We start from the raw sequence: 16,834 nt of genomic DNA on the forward strand, positions 1-16,834 counted from the left end.
TTCGATAGATGATTCACCGAGTTAGATATGTGCCCGAATAACTCGCCCTGCTCTTCGTATTTTCCTTCGGCTTCCCTCTGCGCGCTCGCAACTTGGTTGTTAAACTTCTAGTTAATAAAGTAACCGCGAGGTTCAGCGAGAGAGCCCGAACGTTCCCGGGAAGCTGCTTCCGCCCAGAGAGCAACCTCGTTCGTCAGAGGACGCGAGTTTGCGTTTCGATTTAGTGAAACGTACGCCGGATGCGAGTCCGATATCGTCTCTAATCGTGCGTGATCGTTTGCCGAGTCGAACTTTCTGGCTTAGCATCGACCGCAGAATTCGTTTTGTTCGGGAGCGAGGACAGCGAGCTACGAATGCGTTCTCGCGTTAGTAATTCAACCGGGTGGGGTGGTTTCGTTTGGTCACGGGTGACTTGAAAGCGTGCGTTTCCACCTGGAGCGATGAATTGGATAGCTAGCTGCAGTTAAATCGCTTTCTTGGCTAAATTGGCTAAGTAACTGAATTCGTGCAGGTAGAATCGGTGTAACTGAAGGCTCACGCCGATCGCAATGAGGACCGTGTCAACGGGACGGCACACCACGTTCCGCTAGATGTATATATTTGGATTTGGAAAGACATAAATATTCAGAAGCTGGTTAACTGATAATTTCAGCGTTTATCGCGGTGAATGTATTTTCTATGGCCCGCTGGGTCATTCAGGCGCGACACGGTCAGGGCTCCGGGCGTCATCCGCTCTGATCGATAGGTGGCTTTCAACCAGGCGTTAAAGTACTTAGATTCGACGCGATGGAACTTGCTTTTCAACCGATCGATCTCTTGTCTTAACTTTGCCCGCGATTCGATTCTAGTTTCGGCTACGAGCACTTTGCGTTCAGGGTGAACCTCCCCAGTAACAGGGCCCGCGGTATATGTATGCATACTCTCCGGGCTGCTCTTCATTATGCAGGAACTTGAGTACATATTCGTAATCTTCCAGCTACTTTCGGTTGCTGCTTAACCGAGAAACTCACTCGGAGATTTCACAACAATGCTCTCGTTACCTCCCGCGTAATCTACAGCTGCTGAAGCGCACTCAACTTCTTTCCCGTTGGATTTCGTAGAGACTTCTGGGGCGCGCGCGATCGATCGGTATTATTTCGGGAATTATGCGACATGGCACGGACACCAATGTTAGTGTTTGAATTTAATCCGAGCGGGCCTGGGAACGCCAAACCGTGCAACTCGATTTACTCGACGGAATTCAATTCAGAAACTCCGATTGTATCTCCGTTCCGAACCGATACCGCCGTTACGGCCTCATTTCGCCTCCCCGCAGACCTCGGGGAACTTCTCAAACTTTGCCATCTCGCGATTGTCTTTGACCACTTCTGTTGCGCGAACGTCCCAACGTCAGGATTCGACGCCACGGATCGCGGTACCTATTCTCCGCGTTCTTCTCGCAATCCGTGGAAACACCTTTTATAACAGCAACACCACGGGTGGGCCGTTTTAATTGATTCGTTCATCTCGCTGCAGAGAACGATCGCCTACTTTCTGTAACGTTCAACAGGTTTCGCTTAGAACTTATGGACGTTTCCCTTTCTTTCCTTTTCGTTCCGCTATTATCGCAACCGTTGCGCCAGCCTCGGTGAAACTTTTATATCGTGGCCGATACAAATTTCTACTTGCAAGGGGAGGACACCATGTGGTAGGCACCGATTTTGATGAGCCTTGGCACGCTGGATCTACGTCGAAAATAAGTAAATAGGTGTCCGAGCGTTTCAGCTTAATAATAGAGATATTTACATGTAAATTATTACAAATTTAAGGTTTTAGTGGGTAAAGTATCGGGGTGCCTTTTGAAGATGTCTCCACGTTAAAAAAAAGTTTATAAATTTTTTTTAATACATTGTTCTTTTTATAATTTTTTTTTAACTTGGAGAAATCTTCAAAAGGCACCCCGACTCCTTCAGAGGGGAATCACTCCTACTTTCCTCTATTCTGTCTCCCTTCTTTTCCCATCTTCGCGCACTTAGAGCGGTGCGTCGAATTCCTGCCGGCCAAAAATCCCTAGCACCCAGCACAGCGTTTAATTTCAACAAATTTTCGTTTCTGTCCAATCAAGTTTCTTCTATCCCGTTCAATAATCGTTAATTAAAAGCCTCCCTTGCAACCGATGCAATAACTTCTCGATTTTCATTCGAACGCGACACAGCCACTCTTCGCCTAGTGTTTCATTCCGCGATTGATTAAATTCCTGGCCTGATTATCTTCGTCGCATTCGCGTCTCCGTTGTCGACTAAACCCTCCAGGGAAAAGGGGTGCTTCTTAGAGAGAGAGAACAGTAAATATCGATAAGATGCGGATTTGCGTAAAGTATGGTAAAGAGGAAGAATATTTAAGAGGTCGTTCGTTAAAGCCGAAAGCGCGGAAAAAGTCTATACAGCCAGGCGCAAGTAAACCGGGGGAGCGTTTAACCCCCCGGACACTGACTGCAGAGAACAGCAAACAGCTTCCAGGTATTTAAAAATGTTTACAGAGTTCCGGGGAAACTCGGCTGCGCGGGGAGCAGTTTAATATGAAAACTTCCCCGGAAGGGGTTACCAGAAAGTACATATAAAACTTTAATGGTTTCACGATAGTTCCAGCCTGCAAATTTCTCCCCCCCCATCAGATTAGGGTTTCGCGAGTTTTACCTCGATGGCTTTTAAAGATCGTAAATTATCGGCCAAGATAATTTGCAGAGCATTCAGATACGGTTCGAGTAGCCGGATAAATTTGAACAGCACGAAACGTAGACTCGGTTCAGCGAAGTTTCCCGTGAGTTATGCACACTTGAAAAACCTGATATCAAATGGACAAATCCGGATAAACCGCGCTCCCACGAGCTGCGGGAGCTCTGCATTTTTAATGATGCTCGCGAACGTGAGCGAGCGATCCTAAGTGTCGGAGAGTAGATAGGTATAGCCCGGCAGCGGAATTTATAGGCGAGACATAGAATCGGTTAGCAACGGGTTTGGCGAATGCGTTTTCGGTGTTTCCCTAAATTTCCTAAACAAACGGGAGGACAAATTTATGAACGCGCAGGAGGATATCCGCGCGTTTCAGCTGGTGGCTGGTGTTGTTCGAAACGTAAGTTATTACCGAAGTTCGCGCTGGTTACGCTTTTACGCGCCTGCGAACCTCCGTTCCCCTCTTGTCCCCGGAGCTTCGCGTGCCAAAACACGGCAAGCTTCCGTTCGGGTTGAACCGATCCAATGTGTTACGGGCACGGCCGGCAGCAATGAATTACTTACGTCGGAGCCACCGCCGAGCCGTAATTCGCAAATGAGTTGGCGGAATTCATGCCCCCGGACTAAGAAGAGGCCAGGAGTCGCGGGAACGAGAAACATCTCGCGCCTCGGCTTGTTTCGCTGAATTATACAACACCGGGTTGCCCGTTTTCCTCCCGCCTTCGAGATTCCCCCATGCGCGAGTGTCATGGTCCAACAGCGGCTTGATCGCAATAAATTATGCACTTGGATCCGCGTTGGGAGGCACGCGAGGCTGAGCCTTCTCCAAGTTGGCCGGCCGAGTTTCGAGTGGGCATCCATTCGAACGCGAGCCCGAAGATCGCGAGTTTATGCAGCCTGCACTCGAGCCGAGAGGAACATCCTCGAGTCCTTTAGGTTTCCAAGTTACGTCCTCTTAAGGTTAAGCGCGAGACGCTCGTGGAAATTCTGGCGAGAAGTTTCAAAGCTTCGCCAGCCCTCTCGAAACTTCTCTTCGGCGCTATTCCAATCGCTTTAGATCCTAAGCGGATTCGTCGCCCCGAAAAAAACCTGTCAATTGTTGCGTCCAGCAATTTTCCTAGCCGGGGTTGGCTTTAACTTTCAATTACATCGGCTGCGCTGCAGCGGAGGAAGATCGCGTTTCCGAGCCACCTTGTACGTTGGGAAAACGAGGCCGGTGCTTGCACGGCCCGTAGCCTCTGGGCCGTTAAGCTGCTCTCGGCAAAGGATCATTCACAAACGAGAAACTCGAAATTATGTCGGGCATCGATAATGAATCTACCGTCTAGCGCGAGATATCTTCGTCCGTCTCGCTCGTCCGCGCCCGCTTTTCCGCCGCTCAATCTCCGTCGTAAAATGTGAAAACGCCATCAAGTAGGTAAGATGCAAAAGAGGGCGGCAAACGACGTTAAACCGATCGGAGATTTACGAGGCTGAGGCCAACCTACGTATTGTCTCGCATCGGTGATATTGAATATCGCGGAATTCAACGGGAACACAGCGAACTCTCGGTGTATTCCGCGACAATGCCATTGTAATAACCACTGATTTATATTCCTCGAAGCAAACGCCCGCCAAATCTGAACCCCCGGCTATTTCCATGGCTACGCTCTTTGTTCTATGCTTCCGGAATTCAGTAATTCTCTAACGCGCTACGGCTTTATGTTCCCGATTCCTTCTTCCTTGTTTCTTTCACTTCGACAGCATCCTTTCGGTAGGCCGGGGCCGAGGGTGTTAAGGGGGTAGGTTACAGCCCAAAATCAGGCCCTTCTTCGAACGCACATTCTAAAGTAATAAATCAACATGGAGATAAATTTTGTTTTACTTTTTAAGCGTCGTTTCGTTGACTTTAACGCGCATAAAGAAAATTTTGAATATGTTTGTAGGGAAAAAAGTTATAAATATAAATGTGAGAGCGTGCACGCGATGCACCGTTTCATGGTGAACACGAATCCGGACAGGTGAATTACCTAAAACACAAAGTAAAGGAATTTTTATAATCTGTAAGACTGTCTCCATCTTGTGCAGGAAGCAAAATTTTGTCAAATAAATTAACACAATTTTTATGTTGATGTTTCTGATTTTTCCTTTTTTCGTAGGAAAAATATTTCTTATCTTTTTTTAAGAATCTATATTGAAAATGTGCTTCCGATACATAGAGGGGAATAGTTTCTTGCAACTCCTTGTAAATTTTCATTCAAATCGTTCGAGCGGTTTTCAGGATTTTATGTTCACCGTTTTGGAAAACGCAGTTTCTGGAAAATCGCGTTTAAAGATGGACATTGTTCCGATCTCATGTGCAGGCTCTTACATTTTTTACTGTAATTCCTTCATTTTTAGAATTTCGGGACTCGGTTGCGCTTAAAATACGCAGAAAAGATGTAGCTAACGGAATATGCAAACATCCTAAAAACCAATTTTGGAAAATTTTGAGGGTAACCTACCCCCTCCCCCGAAGCTATTTGCAATCGGCACACGAAGCAGGGAACAGAATTGGCTGGGAAATTCGAAAATGGTAATCGGCATCGAGGATATTTCACGGTGGAACATTTAATTCTGGCCGACAATTTTCGGAATTTTTCACGCACCGTATCGGGCCCCGCGCGTTGCAGTGGCTAGTGTAAATCTAGGAACACATGTTGCTGAACGCGAGTGTCGGTAGCGCAACGAATGTACGAACGAATTGGTTCGTCGCGTCAGCTGGTGCAATTACCGCGGCCTGGTCGCCGACGAATTAATTCGGGTGTCGAACGCATTACTCTCCGCGCGTTTACCTTCGCCAAGGCCAATTCGAACGACCGCGATTAAAACAACATTACCTCCCGAACCGTTCAATTCTCCTCTACCTGAAGAAGAACAACCCGCTCGGTGCGCGAAAAACACTCGCTGTTATATTATTACTGTGCGGCCAACAGAACCGCTCGAGTTTACTGGCGACGACGCGCGACACGGTGGTCGAGTTTCTCCGCGGGACCACAGCCGAGGGGTAATTAATCGTCGCTTTTCACCGCTCCGCTTCGTTCACATTTGCCGACTTCGTTTACGGACCACCCTGTATAGCCAGCGATGATATTACGAGGCGTAATCAGCACGGCCGTACTTCGACCCCGGCGTGCAATTTTGTACGTGCTCGCTCGGCAATCCGAGGGAGAGGCTCTTTCAGAGTTCGTGATCGATCGGTCGATCGATCCAGCTGATTCTCAGCCGCCCGAGTCTCCGCGATAGAGAGGATTCTTTCCACGGAAGCAATTTTCAATTCAACTAAACCCAGCGCGCTACCCCGCCACTTTCCATCCTCAAGCCGCATGGAAATATTTTCCGTCTACTGCCAATTCCACCCACCTTTCAAACGCCTCTAGAAGGATCCCGTTTCGCAAAGTCCATGCGGGCGTGGCGTTAATCGAGGGAGGTTCGTCGGCGCGCAATTGCGCGAGCACCGTCGTTTCCAGCTAGCCCACTACCGAGCCGGAATGGAAGGGACGTTTTAAGAGGAAGAAACATGGTTGTTCTTACCTGGTGGCTTCCTGTAGCAACAGGTGAGGCGGTACCCAAAACTTGACCCTCAACGCGAACCTCAGAGGCGCCACTCCACCGCCAGTTTGCCTCTCTATGGGGTTCCTCAGGTTCAGCCAGAGTTCCTCGCTTTTCGCGTTCTGATACTTTAGCCCGAAGTAATCGCACTCCTTGCTAATGCCCAGACAGTCACAGGCCTGCAACAAACACAGTCTTCGCTTAATACGGTCCATTAATCTGTAGCCTCTGTGTGCGTCTTTATGGAGGACTCGTTTGTCGATGACTTATCCGCGAGCGTGTGCAACTTTGCTATCGGTCTATTCACGCGCATGCAGGGGAGAATGGGGCTAGTGGATACTTTTTTCAGTATTCAATGTTTTTCATTTTTTTTTTAAATTAATTACTTGGTAATAAATATGCTAAAATACACTTTGGTACTTCCTCTTTAATATATTGTAAATTAAAATACATACAAAATGAATGAAAATATGTTATTCGGGCGAAGGTAAAACGTATCGATTTACCCCACTGCAGGGCTAGTTGATACGTTATTCTGTTTTCAATATTTTCATTTTTTATTTGAATTAATTACTTAATAACAAATATGGCAAAATATACTTTAATCCTTCCTCTTTAATACATAGTAAGCGAAAACACGAGGAAATACATACAGAACGAATGAAAAAATGTTATTTGGAGGTATCAAAACTATTTCATTTTTCTCCGTATAAACGAAAACAGTTAACAAGGATTGTTAACATCAATGTACACACACGTACGCTGGATCGTAGGAAATAATTGAACAACAATCATATCTCGCTGAAATGGAGCTGCATACATACGGTGTCGAGATAACTCGTCTGTATCAACTAACCCAACCCCTACTCTTGTGCCATTTTTCCCCAGAAGCCGAAGTCCGTCACGCAACTGATACGTGTGAACCCGCCTTAAAACGTTCGGAAACCGCGGACCGATTCGCGGGATAACAGCAACGCGGCCGAGCAAAGCGGGTAATAAATTGCTGGCAATAATTTAGAAAGTTAGCTCGCCACCCCTGCTGGCCACGGGTCCCAACCAACCGCACACACAGATACGTATCTCCGAACGGCGGGCAATCGTTGCGCGCAACGTATCTTTTAAGTTAATACACTTTGCGTACTGTCCTACAAAAAAGCCAGCAACTGGAGCACCTTACAACGCGCTCGATATTCATAGGATCCTACATAGATACGTGTATGCAGAGGGCTCCCCTGGCCCGATCCAATTGTTCTGTTTTCTGCGCCGCTTTCTTCCTCCTCGCGACAGACGAAAACTCGGTCACGTGCGTCGCGATAAGGAAAATTCACGGTGAGAAGAGAGGCACGGGGGAGGAAGACTCCCGTTGGCTCGACGATAATAAATTCTCCAGCGTGATGTCAGTCTGGCCAGTTTTTGCCGACCAAGGAAACCTAAAACGAATAGCCCACCGAAAAGAATTATATATCCATCTTGCGAGCGTTTGTTCGCGCCCGCGTTGCGTCTGGAGATCGGAACGTAAAAGCTCAAACGTACCGGTTAATTTTCTCTTTGCCTATTCGCCCCGGTTCGAGGGGTGGGAATCGCGAACAACGAATGTTTACTCGACTACTCAGCTCTGATTAGCTCGCGAATCCGTAATGTTTCCGAGCCCGTACCTACTCCTTTCCATAGGAATCGCAAACTGCGCGCGAAACTTCTGCTCCGAATACTTTTATCGTTACCCCAACTATTTGCGCTCCCTCTCCCCGAGAGCGGTCCAAAAAATTCGCGAGGAAAAGGTTACTGGCCTTGAGCAAATCCTCGGGCCGCGAGCAACTTCCTATTTAAGTCTGAAACTTTAAAGTATTCTCCATCGCGATACTTGAACCGTACAAACTATCGCGTCTCTGTTCAGCGCGGCGCTCGGGTGTCGCGCCCCGCGTTTCACCCTTTCAATTTCTTACCCTGCGCTCCCCGCCCCAGCGGACCTAACTACGAATAAGCTGCGCGCACAGTGGCACTGTCAACGCGATGCCACGTAGGAATGTTTCGGTGAATAGCCACGCGAGCAGATAAGAGAGGATTCTTTGACGAGGCCATGTAGTCGGTCCTGCTTCTAATTGATATTAATGCATCATACTTGTACGCGCGTTCGAAGCACCTCCGAGAGATGCAGGCAGGGTTTTACACGTGGATGCGGCTTGTCGCGCAAATGCAGCGCTCCTCTCGCTGCGATACATACCGCGCACGGTGGTGCTTCTTTTCATGATTATTCACAGTCGGCGCGGCGCGGAGGACCGTTTTGAAAAATCGCCGACACAATATCTTCGCAGGGCGAGCTCTTTTCTCGAAACGGAGACTGCGAAAAGTGGAGGTGAAAAAAGCTGGAAGTGCGAGCGAAAGACAGGGATTTGACGGTGCGGCGCACAGTGGGGTGGGAGACCCTAAAAAATTGCATTGCCGTATACAAAAAGAAAATAAAAAGGTTTCACAGATTGCGTTATTAAATATGTACAAAAATGTATTAGATAAGCTTAAAAGAGGATCTTTTATTTCATTTACTTTAAAATAATCGTTTTCGATTAAGTTATTTAATTAACACAAGCTTTCATGACGCCCAGGAATTGATGCCAACTTTTAGGGTCTTTCACCCCATTGTGCGCCGTCGAGAGAGTGACGAGAAAACGCTGCCTCGGTTTACAGACACCAGACACTTACTATATGCATGCCTACATACTTAACGACGGCGTACCAACTGCCTCTGTCACGGCGCAGTCTCTTTCTCCGCTGGGACAAAAAAACCACGTTACTTACGTAATTACGAGGAAACAATTGTTTCCCGCCTGGCGAGCAAATACTGTATGTCCCAACGAAAGAGACCGTTGGTAACCGCGTGAAACGTGTTTTGCAATTCCCTGGGAAAACAATCCGAATTTGGAGCAGCTCTGCGTAGAGAAAATTACCGTAACCTGAACACATAGAGCACGTGGAACGTCTTCCACAGTCTCGCTCAGGCACATTTCATTACAGCCGCACACGCGTCAAGCTAGCGTGCATCGGCGCTCGGACGTGCAGCACGGTTCTACGTTTTATGCCTTTTATGGTAACGTGGGCACGGGGAAAACGGCGCGGCGCGCCGGCTCGAAATGAAGCAATTTGCATTCGCTGCGGCTAAATTAATATCGCCGGGCGGGTCGAATTAAATAAACTCGTTAATCCGACGCGGCGCCAACCAACAAACGAGCCTCGTATTGTTTTGCCGGCAAATTTCTCGACTCCTCGGCGACGGATTACCCGCCCCGCCGCCGAAGAACGACCACCGAGTCCGGAGCACCGACCTTTTTATCCCCGCAAACGCGAAGCGCCGTGTGTGCTCGCTTATCGATTCACCGGTCGTTACAATTCAAATTGCCGTGGAAAAATGCAAATGTACAGGCGCGCGCGCGCGCGCGGACAATGGCGCGTTAACGTCCCCTGCTTTAACGCGGTTGCAGTTTCCTTCCAAATATTATTCGAGATTAGTTTCGCGTCGAGGAGCTCGCCGCTGACAATGTAACGAGATTTCGTCTCGCAGTTTACGGAACTGGATTTCCAGCTCCTTTGGTCCGTGCCACCTCGATACCCGCCGCAACTTCCAACGAGAGGATTCTCCGTTTCGCGCGTCTCAGACGTGACCGAAGTACCTGATCACGCGCAGCGGATGCACGCCATTTTCGCATTTGCCTTCGGCTTTCGCGATATTTCAATCGGAGCGTGGCGCAAGGGGTGCGGGAGGATCCCAAGACGGCGGAGATCGGTGACCGCGGGTCACTGTCGCCACTTGCAATTTGTCGAGGAAACCAGAGAGAAGAAATTAGACGGAAATCTGCCCAATCTACGGAATAACTCCCAGCAAGCTAAATTTTGGTACGGGCCTTTATTTGGTCGTTTTAAACAGTATGACAAAAGACGGTTGAAAGAGACAACTGTTTTTCGCGAATATCTCGTTATCTAGCAGTTTTGCGACAAAATAGTTATTGTACAATTTATAGCCTAGGAAATTCTCTACAAAAAAGGTGGTATGAGTTTTTTTCGTAGGAGTCACGAGAACGTCAGCATCAATGGATGTAGCACGTGTTATTGCTATGCTGTCTCAAAAATTGGAAGCTGCCAACATCAACGTGAAATACGCTCAAGACGATGCTGGCGTTCTCATTACTCCCACGAAAAAAACTCATAGCACCTTTTTTGTAGAGAATTTCCTAGGCTATAAATTGTATAATAACTATTTTTGTCGCGAGACTGCTAGATAACGAGAAATTCGCGAAAAACAGATGGTTTTCTTTCAACCCTCTGTAAAAATTTTAGCGGCGGTCGGATCGACGGGGACTTTTAACGTATTGTTTAAAACGACCAAATAAAAAGGCCCATACCCAAATTTAGCTTGCTGGAATTTATTCCGAATCCTAATTTCACTGGACTACGAGGGGAATAAAAAATAAAAGCGAGTTTATTAGAGGCGGCCAACTTGTGCCTACATATTTCTACGGAACTACGAATTCCAAGCTGCTCTTCCTCCAACTGCAGATCCAAGAATTCAGTTCTCAGCAGGTGTAGCCGTAGGTGGTCGCCAGCTACGGAAACGACCAAAGCATTTCTCGAGGCCGAGCGAGACGCGACCTTATTTCGTACTTCCCTGGCTATACTCCAAACGCTAATAGATGGATAGTTTCTGACTGTGAACATTTTCGAACCACCGGATCGCGATCGCCGAACAAACTGGCGCCTTTCTTCGGCACCACGGTCCGCGGCGCAAATGTTTAAAGGCCGGATCGTTATTGCGAGCAGAAGACGCGAGGCGTCGAAGAAACGCGATAGGAATTGCAAATATGGCGGGCCAGCGCGGTGCACTGGCCTCTTGGAAGGCCAACTTTGTTTACTACGCTATCTTGTAGGAGGAATCTCGCTCCTGGCTCTCAGGGGCGGCGATACCGACAAAGAGGCCTCGCTCTCCCAACCGTCTGCCGATTACGAATGAAGTCCCTTCGAGGAAACCACATGATTGCACCTTATCTTTCGACGAAAAAATCCACGCACCGATACGGCTTATTTACTTGCACCGATAAAAAACTGCCTCCCACGACAATACGGAGAGGACGAACACAGGTTCGATCAGCAGCTAGCTGTTCGTAACATTCGTCCCTGATCAGCTGTTTTTCTCTCATTTGCACCGGTGTATTTCCACTGGCAACGTGCATACCGCGTTGGCAGGCCCTCGGTCAGTCGCTTTTCCTTCGCGTTCTTTGTTGCAGACTACGTTTCCATGAACCCCGTTCGTCACCCGTCGCTCATTAGCCCTGCTCGCATCGGGGGTGGAAAGGCTGTAAACAGGGATTTCAAAACGCCCACTCCATTGATAGTGTTTCCGACGATACAGCGGTGGGTTATTCAACAATTGATAATGGTCGCAATACTGACCGAAACTTTGGAAATTTAATCTTAAAATTTGCACAATAGCTTTTATTTAATCTCTTAAAAATAAACCGAACCGGTGCGCTTATAAAATTTAATGTTAAGTTTTAGAAATTCTTTACGGTCGAAATTCTAAATGATTTTATTATTCAACAATTATTTCCTCCTATCTGGTATCAGGGATACGACAGCAGAACAGCACTTGACAAACTTTTATTCCGCTGTGTCCAACAAGATTTCATATGTCGTTCTCCTGTCCCGTGCAAAGGTTCGCTACGTCCAAAGAGCTACGCGAGCGCGGATAACGCAGAGTGTGGTCGCTGTGTAATAGTCAAACGAATTTCCTTCTAGGGGCGTATTGCTATTCCAGCAATTCCAGCGGTGTAATGGGGTACGAAGCGTACAAAGCTGGCCGACGGGCTTGAATTCCCACGAATAAATCGTTCTATCTTTGCTGGGAGGGCCTCTTTGTCGCGTATCGACAAGCTGACGTACGAATCGAATTGTACCTATGTTCGGTCCACGAGAAAATTTATACGGCGCGGACTTGGCTTGGTACACGTTGGAACGTTGGGTAGCGAGCTAGTGTACACTGTACACCAAGGGAATTCACTCGCATTCGAGTGAATGCCCTCTGGCTTCCACCCGGGTACAATACCTTCCAAAGGGTTTTGCTTTTACAACTTGCTGCTTGTCGAATTAACGCAAACTTCGACCGATCGATGAAATCGGTTATCATTCACTTTCGCGACACCGATCGTTAACGCACGCGCGCCCGTTTCTCTGAATTAATCTGAATGCGCGAATCGAAGGAATCAAAGAGACAAGCCGTCAGGCGTCGCAGCTGCTCGCCCCGCATTCTATGGCGCGCCGCAGCCAGAAAATGGTTTTGCAACGGTAAATAAAGAAAAAAAAATGGGAGCGCAAGCCGCGCACCGCTGGCCAAGAATTCCTCCGCTCGTCAACTGGGAATCTTGCGACAAGAATCGCGACTTCTCGTTGTTCTCCTCTCGTCCCACTCTTCGTCTCCTCTCCTCTCGTCTGCTCTCGCCTGTTCGCGAGTTTTTCTCGAGTACTGTCAAGCTCCCGATGGACGACGGCTTAATGACTGTCGCATAATCGAGCTTCTTGAAGAACGGTAACACGGCTCGCCGGAGCCCTGACCACTTCGGCACGTACCGCAACTTTTTCGTAGCGCGGCCTCGTGTCCGACGCCTTACCTTCCTCTTCTACTTTCATTCTGCTTTAACCCCTTGGCTCGTCCCTGCTCCTTCCTCCCAGCCGACTCTCTTTGCCGACGGCTGCTCGAGAGGGTCGTTAGAGAAGCCAGGACAAGAAGGTAAAAACCCCCTGTAGCTGTCCCTAGCTTCTCCCCTTCTAGCCGGGGGGGCAAAACCACTTAGCCCATGATTTTCCACGCGACCCGTCCCCTATTCACCCTCCTAGGAGTAGATTCTCTCCGGGCCGCGTTCCCGAAATGCCGGCCCGGATTACAAAGCAATCGGCTGATCGCGTTATCAAGGTAGGCGACGCGCGACGGCCGACGCCTGACGGTAGTCGGTAGCCTGAAAAATGTCGGGAATCTCTAAACGGATTCCCCCTTCCTGCAAGTATCTCCGCAGCCGTTTGTACGCCGCTTTGCACTCGGATCACGGAGCACGAGAGAGATTTGTCGCGCGTTTTAAAACTAAAACGTTTCCATCCCCGACGGAATATTTTCCTACCGGACCGAGGGAAAATTCCATTTCCGTCCGTCGGTGATAAATAAAACGTGAGATCCGAAGGAACTCGCGCTAAAAGGCAGGACGATACGTAACGCCGAGAGACCGGCGCGCGCCGGCAACTTGCAGCAGGGTTTCCCGAGGACTCGTTGGACCCGTTCGGGCCCCTGCGCGATAAGAGAGACAGATCGGTGCGCGCGGACAAGTTTCAGGATGGCGCAAGCGGCGACCGAGAGGCTTAAGAAGTTCCCAGCCAGCAAACATCGAAATACTCTTCCCTTTGTCCGAGGAACAATCGGGCCGAGCCTTCGCTCGGGACTCCGCCCGCCGACGATCGCGTCTGCCAAGTGGCTTCGAGGAATCGGCGGGAATAATTATGGAAATGATTCATAGACGAGTTAACGAACAAAGTTTCCGCAACTCCCGACGACACGTACAGAAGCACGGGCATTGGTATGCATCTCGGCGAACGATGGCGTTCGATGGAAAATTCCTCGGCCCGCAGAACCGCCACCTCATTTTCCACGGGCGAGGCATTATCCCGCGTTCGACTGGGCTTGTTCCCCAAACGTGGCTCGCATCAATTTTTCGCCGCTACTTTCTTCTCACGGTGGAAAAGTTTCCAGTCGACGCGGCGAACGTCTCCCCGGATCGCTGCTGGAGTACACGTATATAACAAGCTCCGAAGGATCGCGACGGCGCTGTTTCCCATTGCCTCTCCTCGATTCCTCGTTCCCGTTCGACCCAGCGGCATTTTTGTCGCAGCAGATACCGTGCCGCGATAATGCCGAAGGCACGTAGGTACGTACGCACAGGCGGGCAGAGGAGCGAGGCGAGAAGTAAGTCGACGGAGGTGGGAAAAGCTAGAGAGAATAGCCAAGGTGCGAGGGTCGTGGCGTACTGGTTTATGCGAAGAAACAGCTACTCGACCGGAAATATGATAGCAGTATCCGCTCCTACGGTGCGTTCCTCCGACCCTCCCCGTTCCCCGGCACTTCTTTCCGTCGCTTTTCCCTGGTCGAGTTCAATAGGTATCGACTTTGCATTTAGTACATCGATACAGCGCTTTTCTTGGCTGCGGACACTAGGCTGCCACAACGTGCGCGCTATACCGCGAGTATTCCACCGGCAGGGAGGGGAGTTTTATCCTTCGAGACTCGCGATCGATGCTACCGCGCTATCTGCGACCGGGAAGATTAATAGGGGAGCGCGAGCGGCGGGTCGATAATTGGCATGTGTAAAATTCACGTTCGCAATCGCGGCGGCGTTGAAACTCTTCGAAGCACCGCGCGCGCAGGTACCAATGCCAGTGGTTTGAACAAATGACAGCTATCGCTTGTCTTTCCGCTACCGAAGTTGCCATTGTCCCTAACGATTACGCCCATTGCATAACGCCCATCGCTTATGTAATACGCGCTGTTATTTAAGCCGCCGGTTGCGCAATCAATTACGCGTTGCACGCTATCATTCTTTTCCATATCGTCCTGTCCAAATGATACGGAAATTTCAATGAAAACGGCACGCAGCGGGATAAAAGCCAACCGCTCTTCCGCGCGCGAGAAATGAAATGAACGCGGCAAGCTGGAAATAGGAATACTCGTTGTTGCAACGCGCGTACACAGCTCGTTTTATGAGTTTCGAATTTAGATAACTGTTCATTCAGCGGATGGGTCTGAGCAAACATTCTGTTTATCAGCGTCCAGTATCTCCATTGCCGACATTCATTTTTAGTTCCCCGCCACGTTCGCCGATCCCCCGCGGGCACGAGGCGGAGGGGGAACGCGTTAAATTCATTTATCAGATATGATCGGATTCGACGTCAAGCACTTGTCAATTATCCCAGCCGCGTACAAACGTTCGCGGTAAATAATGAAACAAGCATTTACGCGATGCGAGCCGGTTAATTAGGACGGCAAGCGTTTACGCGGTACGAGCCAGTTAATTAGACCCTACCCCACGTCTGCCAATGTATGCGAGCGGCTAATTAGCCCCGAAAACGCTATTTGCATCGTCGCTAGCTGCTTAGGCTAACAAAAACTTGACGCGAGTCCCCCGAAGAGAATTTAGGAAAAAGGTCGCAAGCTTCGATTATCTCACGCCTCGTTTCCTCGAAGAGCTCGTCTGCCAATTTATTGATAAAATACCATTGGTGTGGGGCGGCTTTTATTCGCTCCTCGAGCTTCGTAAACGCTTGTAGCAGAAAGTTTGAAGGCTCGATAAAAGGAAAACATAGCCGGGACGAGGAAAGTTTTGAGTTCCCTTCGTGCAGGGGCAGTCCCTTTCCAGTTCCATCCCCCAAGCTCGCTTCTAATATATCGACGACAACCAGAAGAGATTTCTGCGCCAGAAAATTGGCCTTCGAGATAGTTCTCGATGACGCTCGACATTTCATTTATCGAGAAGCCGTGTACCTGAAATTCTGCGATCCCGAAATGGACGAAGCGAGTCGGAAAGGAGGAAAGTTTCTACTTTCGATAAGAACGTCCATTTCTCGGATCTCTGCGGAGAAAAATCGAGTGTCGTCCGCTCCCCTTCTTCCTGCACCCACCAATTTCGCTGCTCCGATGTATCTTTGAATTTAATTTCCGAGCTCGAGCTATCAATCGCTGCGAAAGCATCAAAGGGGACCGTGGAACTCTTGCGCGCGGTCGGAACTTCGAGACCGCTGCCAATGAAGGAGCGTCACCAGTTTATCCTTCCGTCGCTTCGAGGCAAACTTTCCATTCGCGGGGCATTATCATACGTAATATATGCGATTCGAGTCGCCCGTGAAAAAGCGCGGCCGAAAAAAAGTTTGAACTTTCTCGTAGAACTTTCTATGAAACACATTGGCACGCGAACAGAAGAAACGAGGAAGAAGGGGGGGAAAAAACGGGATGCTGCGGTGTCTCGTTAAACTGTCTAATTAAAACAGTATCAGATCGTCGCCGCGTGCATGAAACGCAATTAACATCCAGCCAGCGATGCGACTTAATCAGATATTTTCCTCCCAGCGGAGCGCAGGTACACACGGAACAGCATTAAAAGCTTTATTTAGCAGAACTGCAGCGGAGATATTTCATTCGGCTCGAAGGACAACGAGGATATAGATGTTACCCAAAGTCGCAGGCAGCTAGCGCGCGACAATCACGCTTTCGCAACGTAATTTCACTGGAGGCGGCAACCCCTCCCTCCTTCGACTGTTCTCCCTTCTTTCCGTCTTTCCGCCGGCTTTCCGTCTTCCGACGCTCGTATTTCACGCATCGACCTCGGCGGCTTTCTGGCCCGTCGAGCTAACAGCGCGCGATATTTCATCCTCGGAGAAGTTTCTTAAGTGCAGCGCCGTTTCGAATGCAGCCAGTAGCTCGCGAAGCGAAAGAAAGAGCCGGTGAAAAGAGCGTGGCGCGGAAAAGCCTCGTTCTC

The 16,834-nt window shown here is 49.1% G+C and overlaps 1 protein-coding gene across 1 annotated transcript in view; it reads right to left on the minus strand.

The window, feature by feature from the left end:
* The window catches only part of Dnr1 (E3 ubiquitin-protein ligase defense repressor 1), an 81,010-nt gene that overhangs the window by 6,595 nt on the left and 57,581 nt on the right, over positions 1 to 16,834 (minus strand). The window contains exon 2 of the mRNA XM_076816030.1: positions 6,264 to 6,460. Within this exon, the coding sequence (XP_076672145.1) occupies positions 6,264 to 6,460 (197 nt within the window). The remainder of the gene's footprint in view (positions 1 to 6,263; positions 6,461 to 16,834) is intronic.

This window comes from Andrena cerasifolii, chromosome 7, assembly GCF_050908995.1.
Source record: "Andrena cerasifolii isolate SP2316 chromosome 7, iyAndCera1_principal, whole genome shotgun sequence".
NCBI classification, from domain to species: domain Eukaryota; kingdom Metazoa; phylum Arthropoda; class Insecta; order Hymenoptera; family Andrenidae; genus Andrena; species Andrena cerasifolii.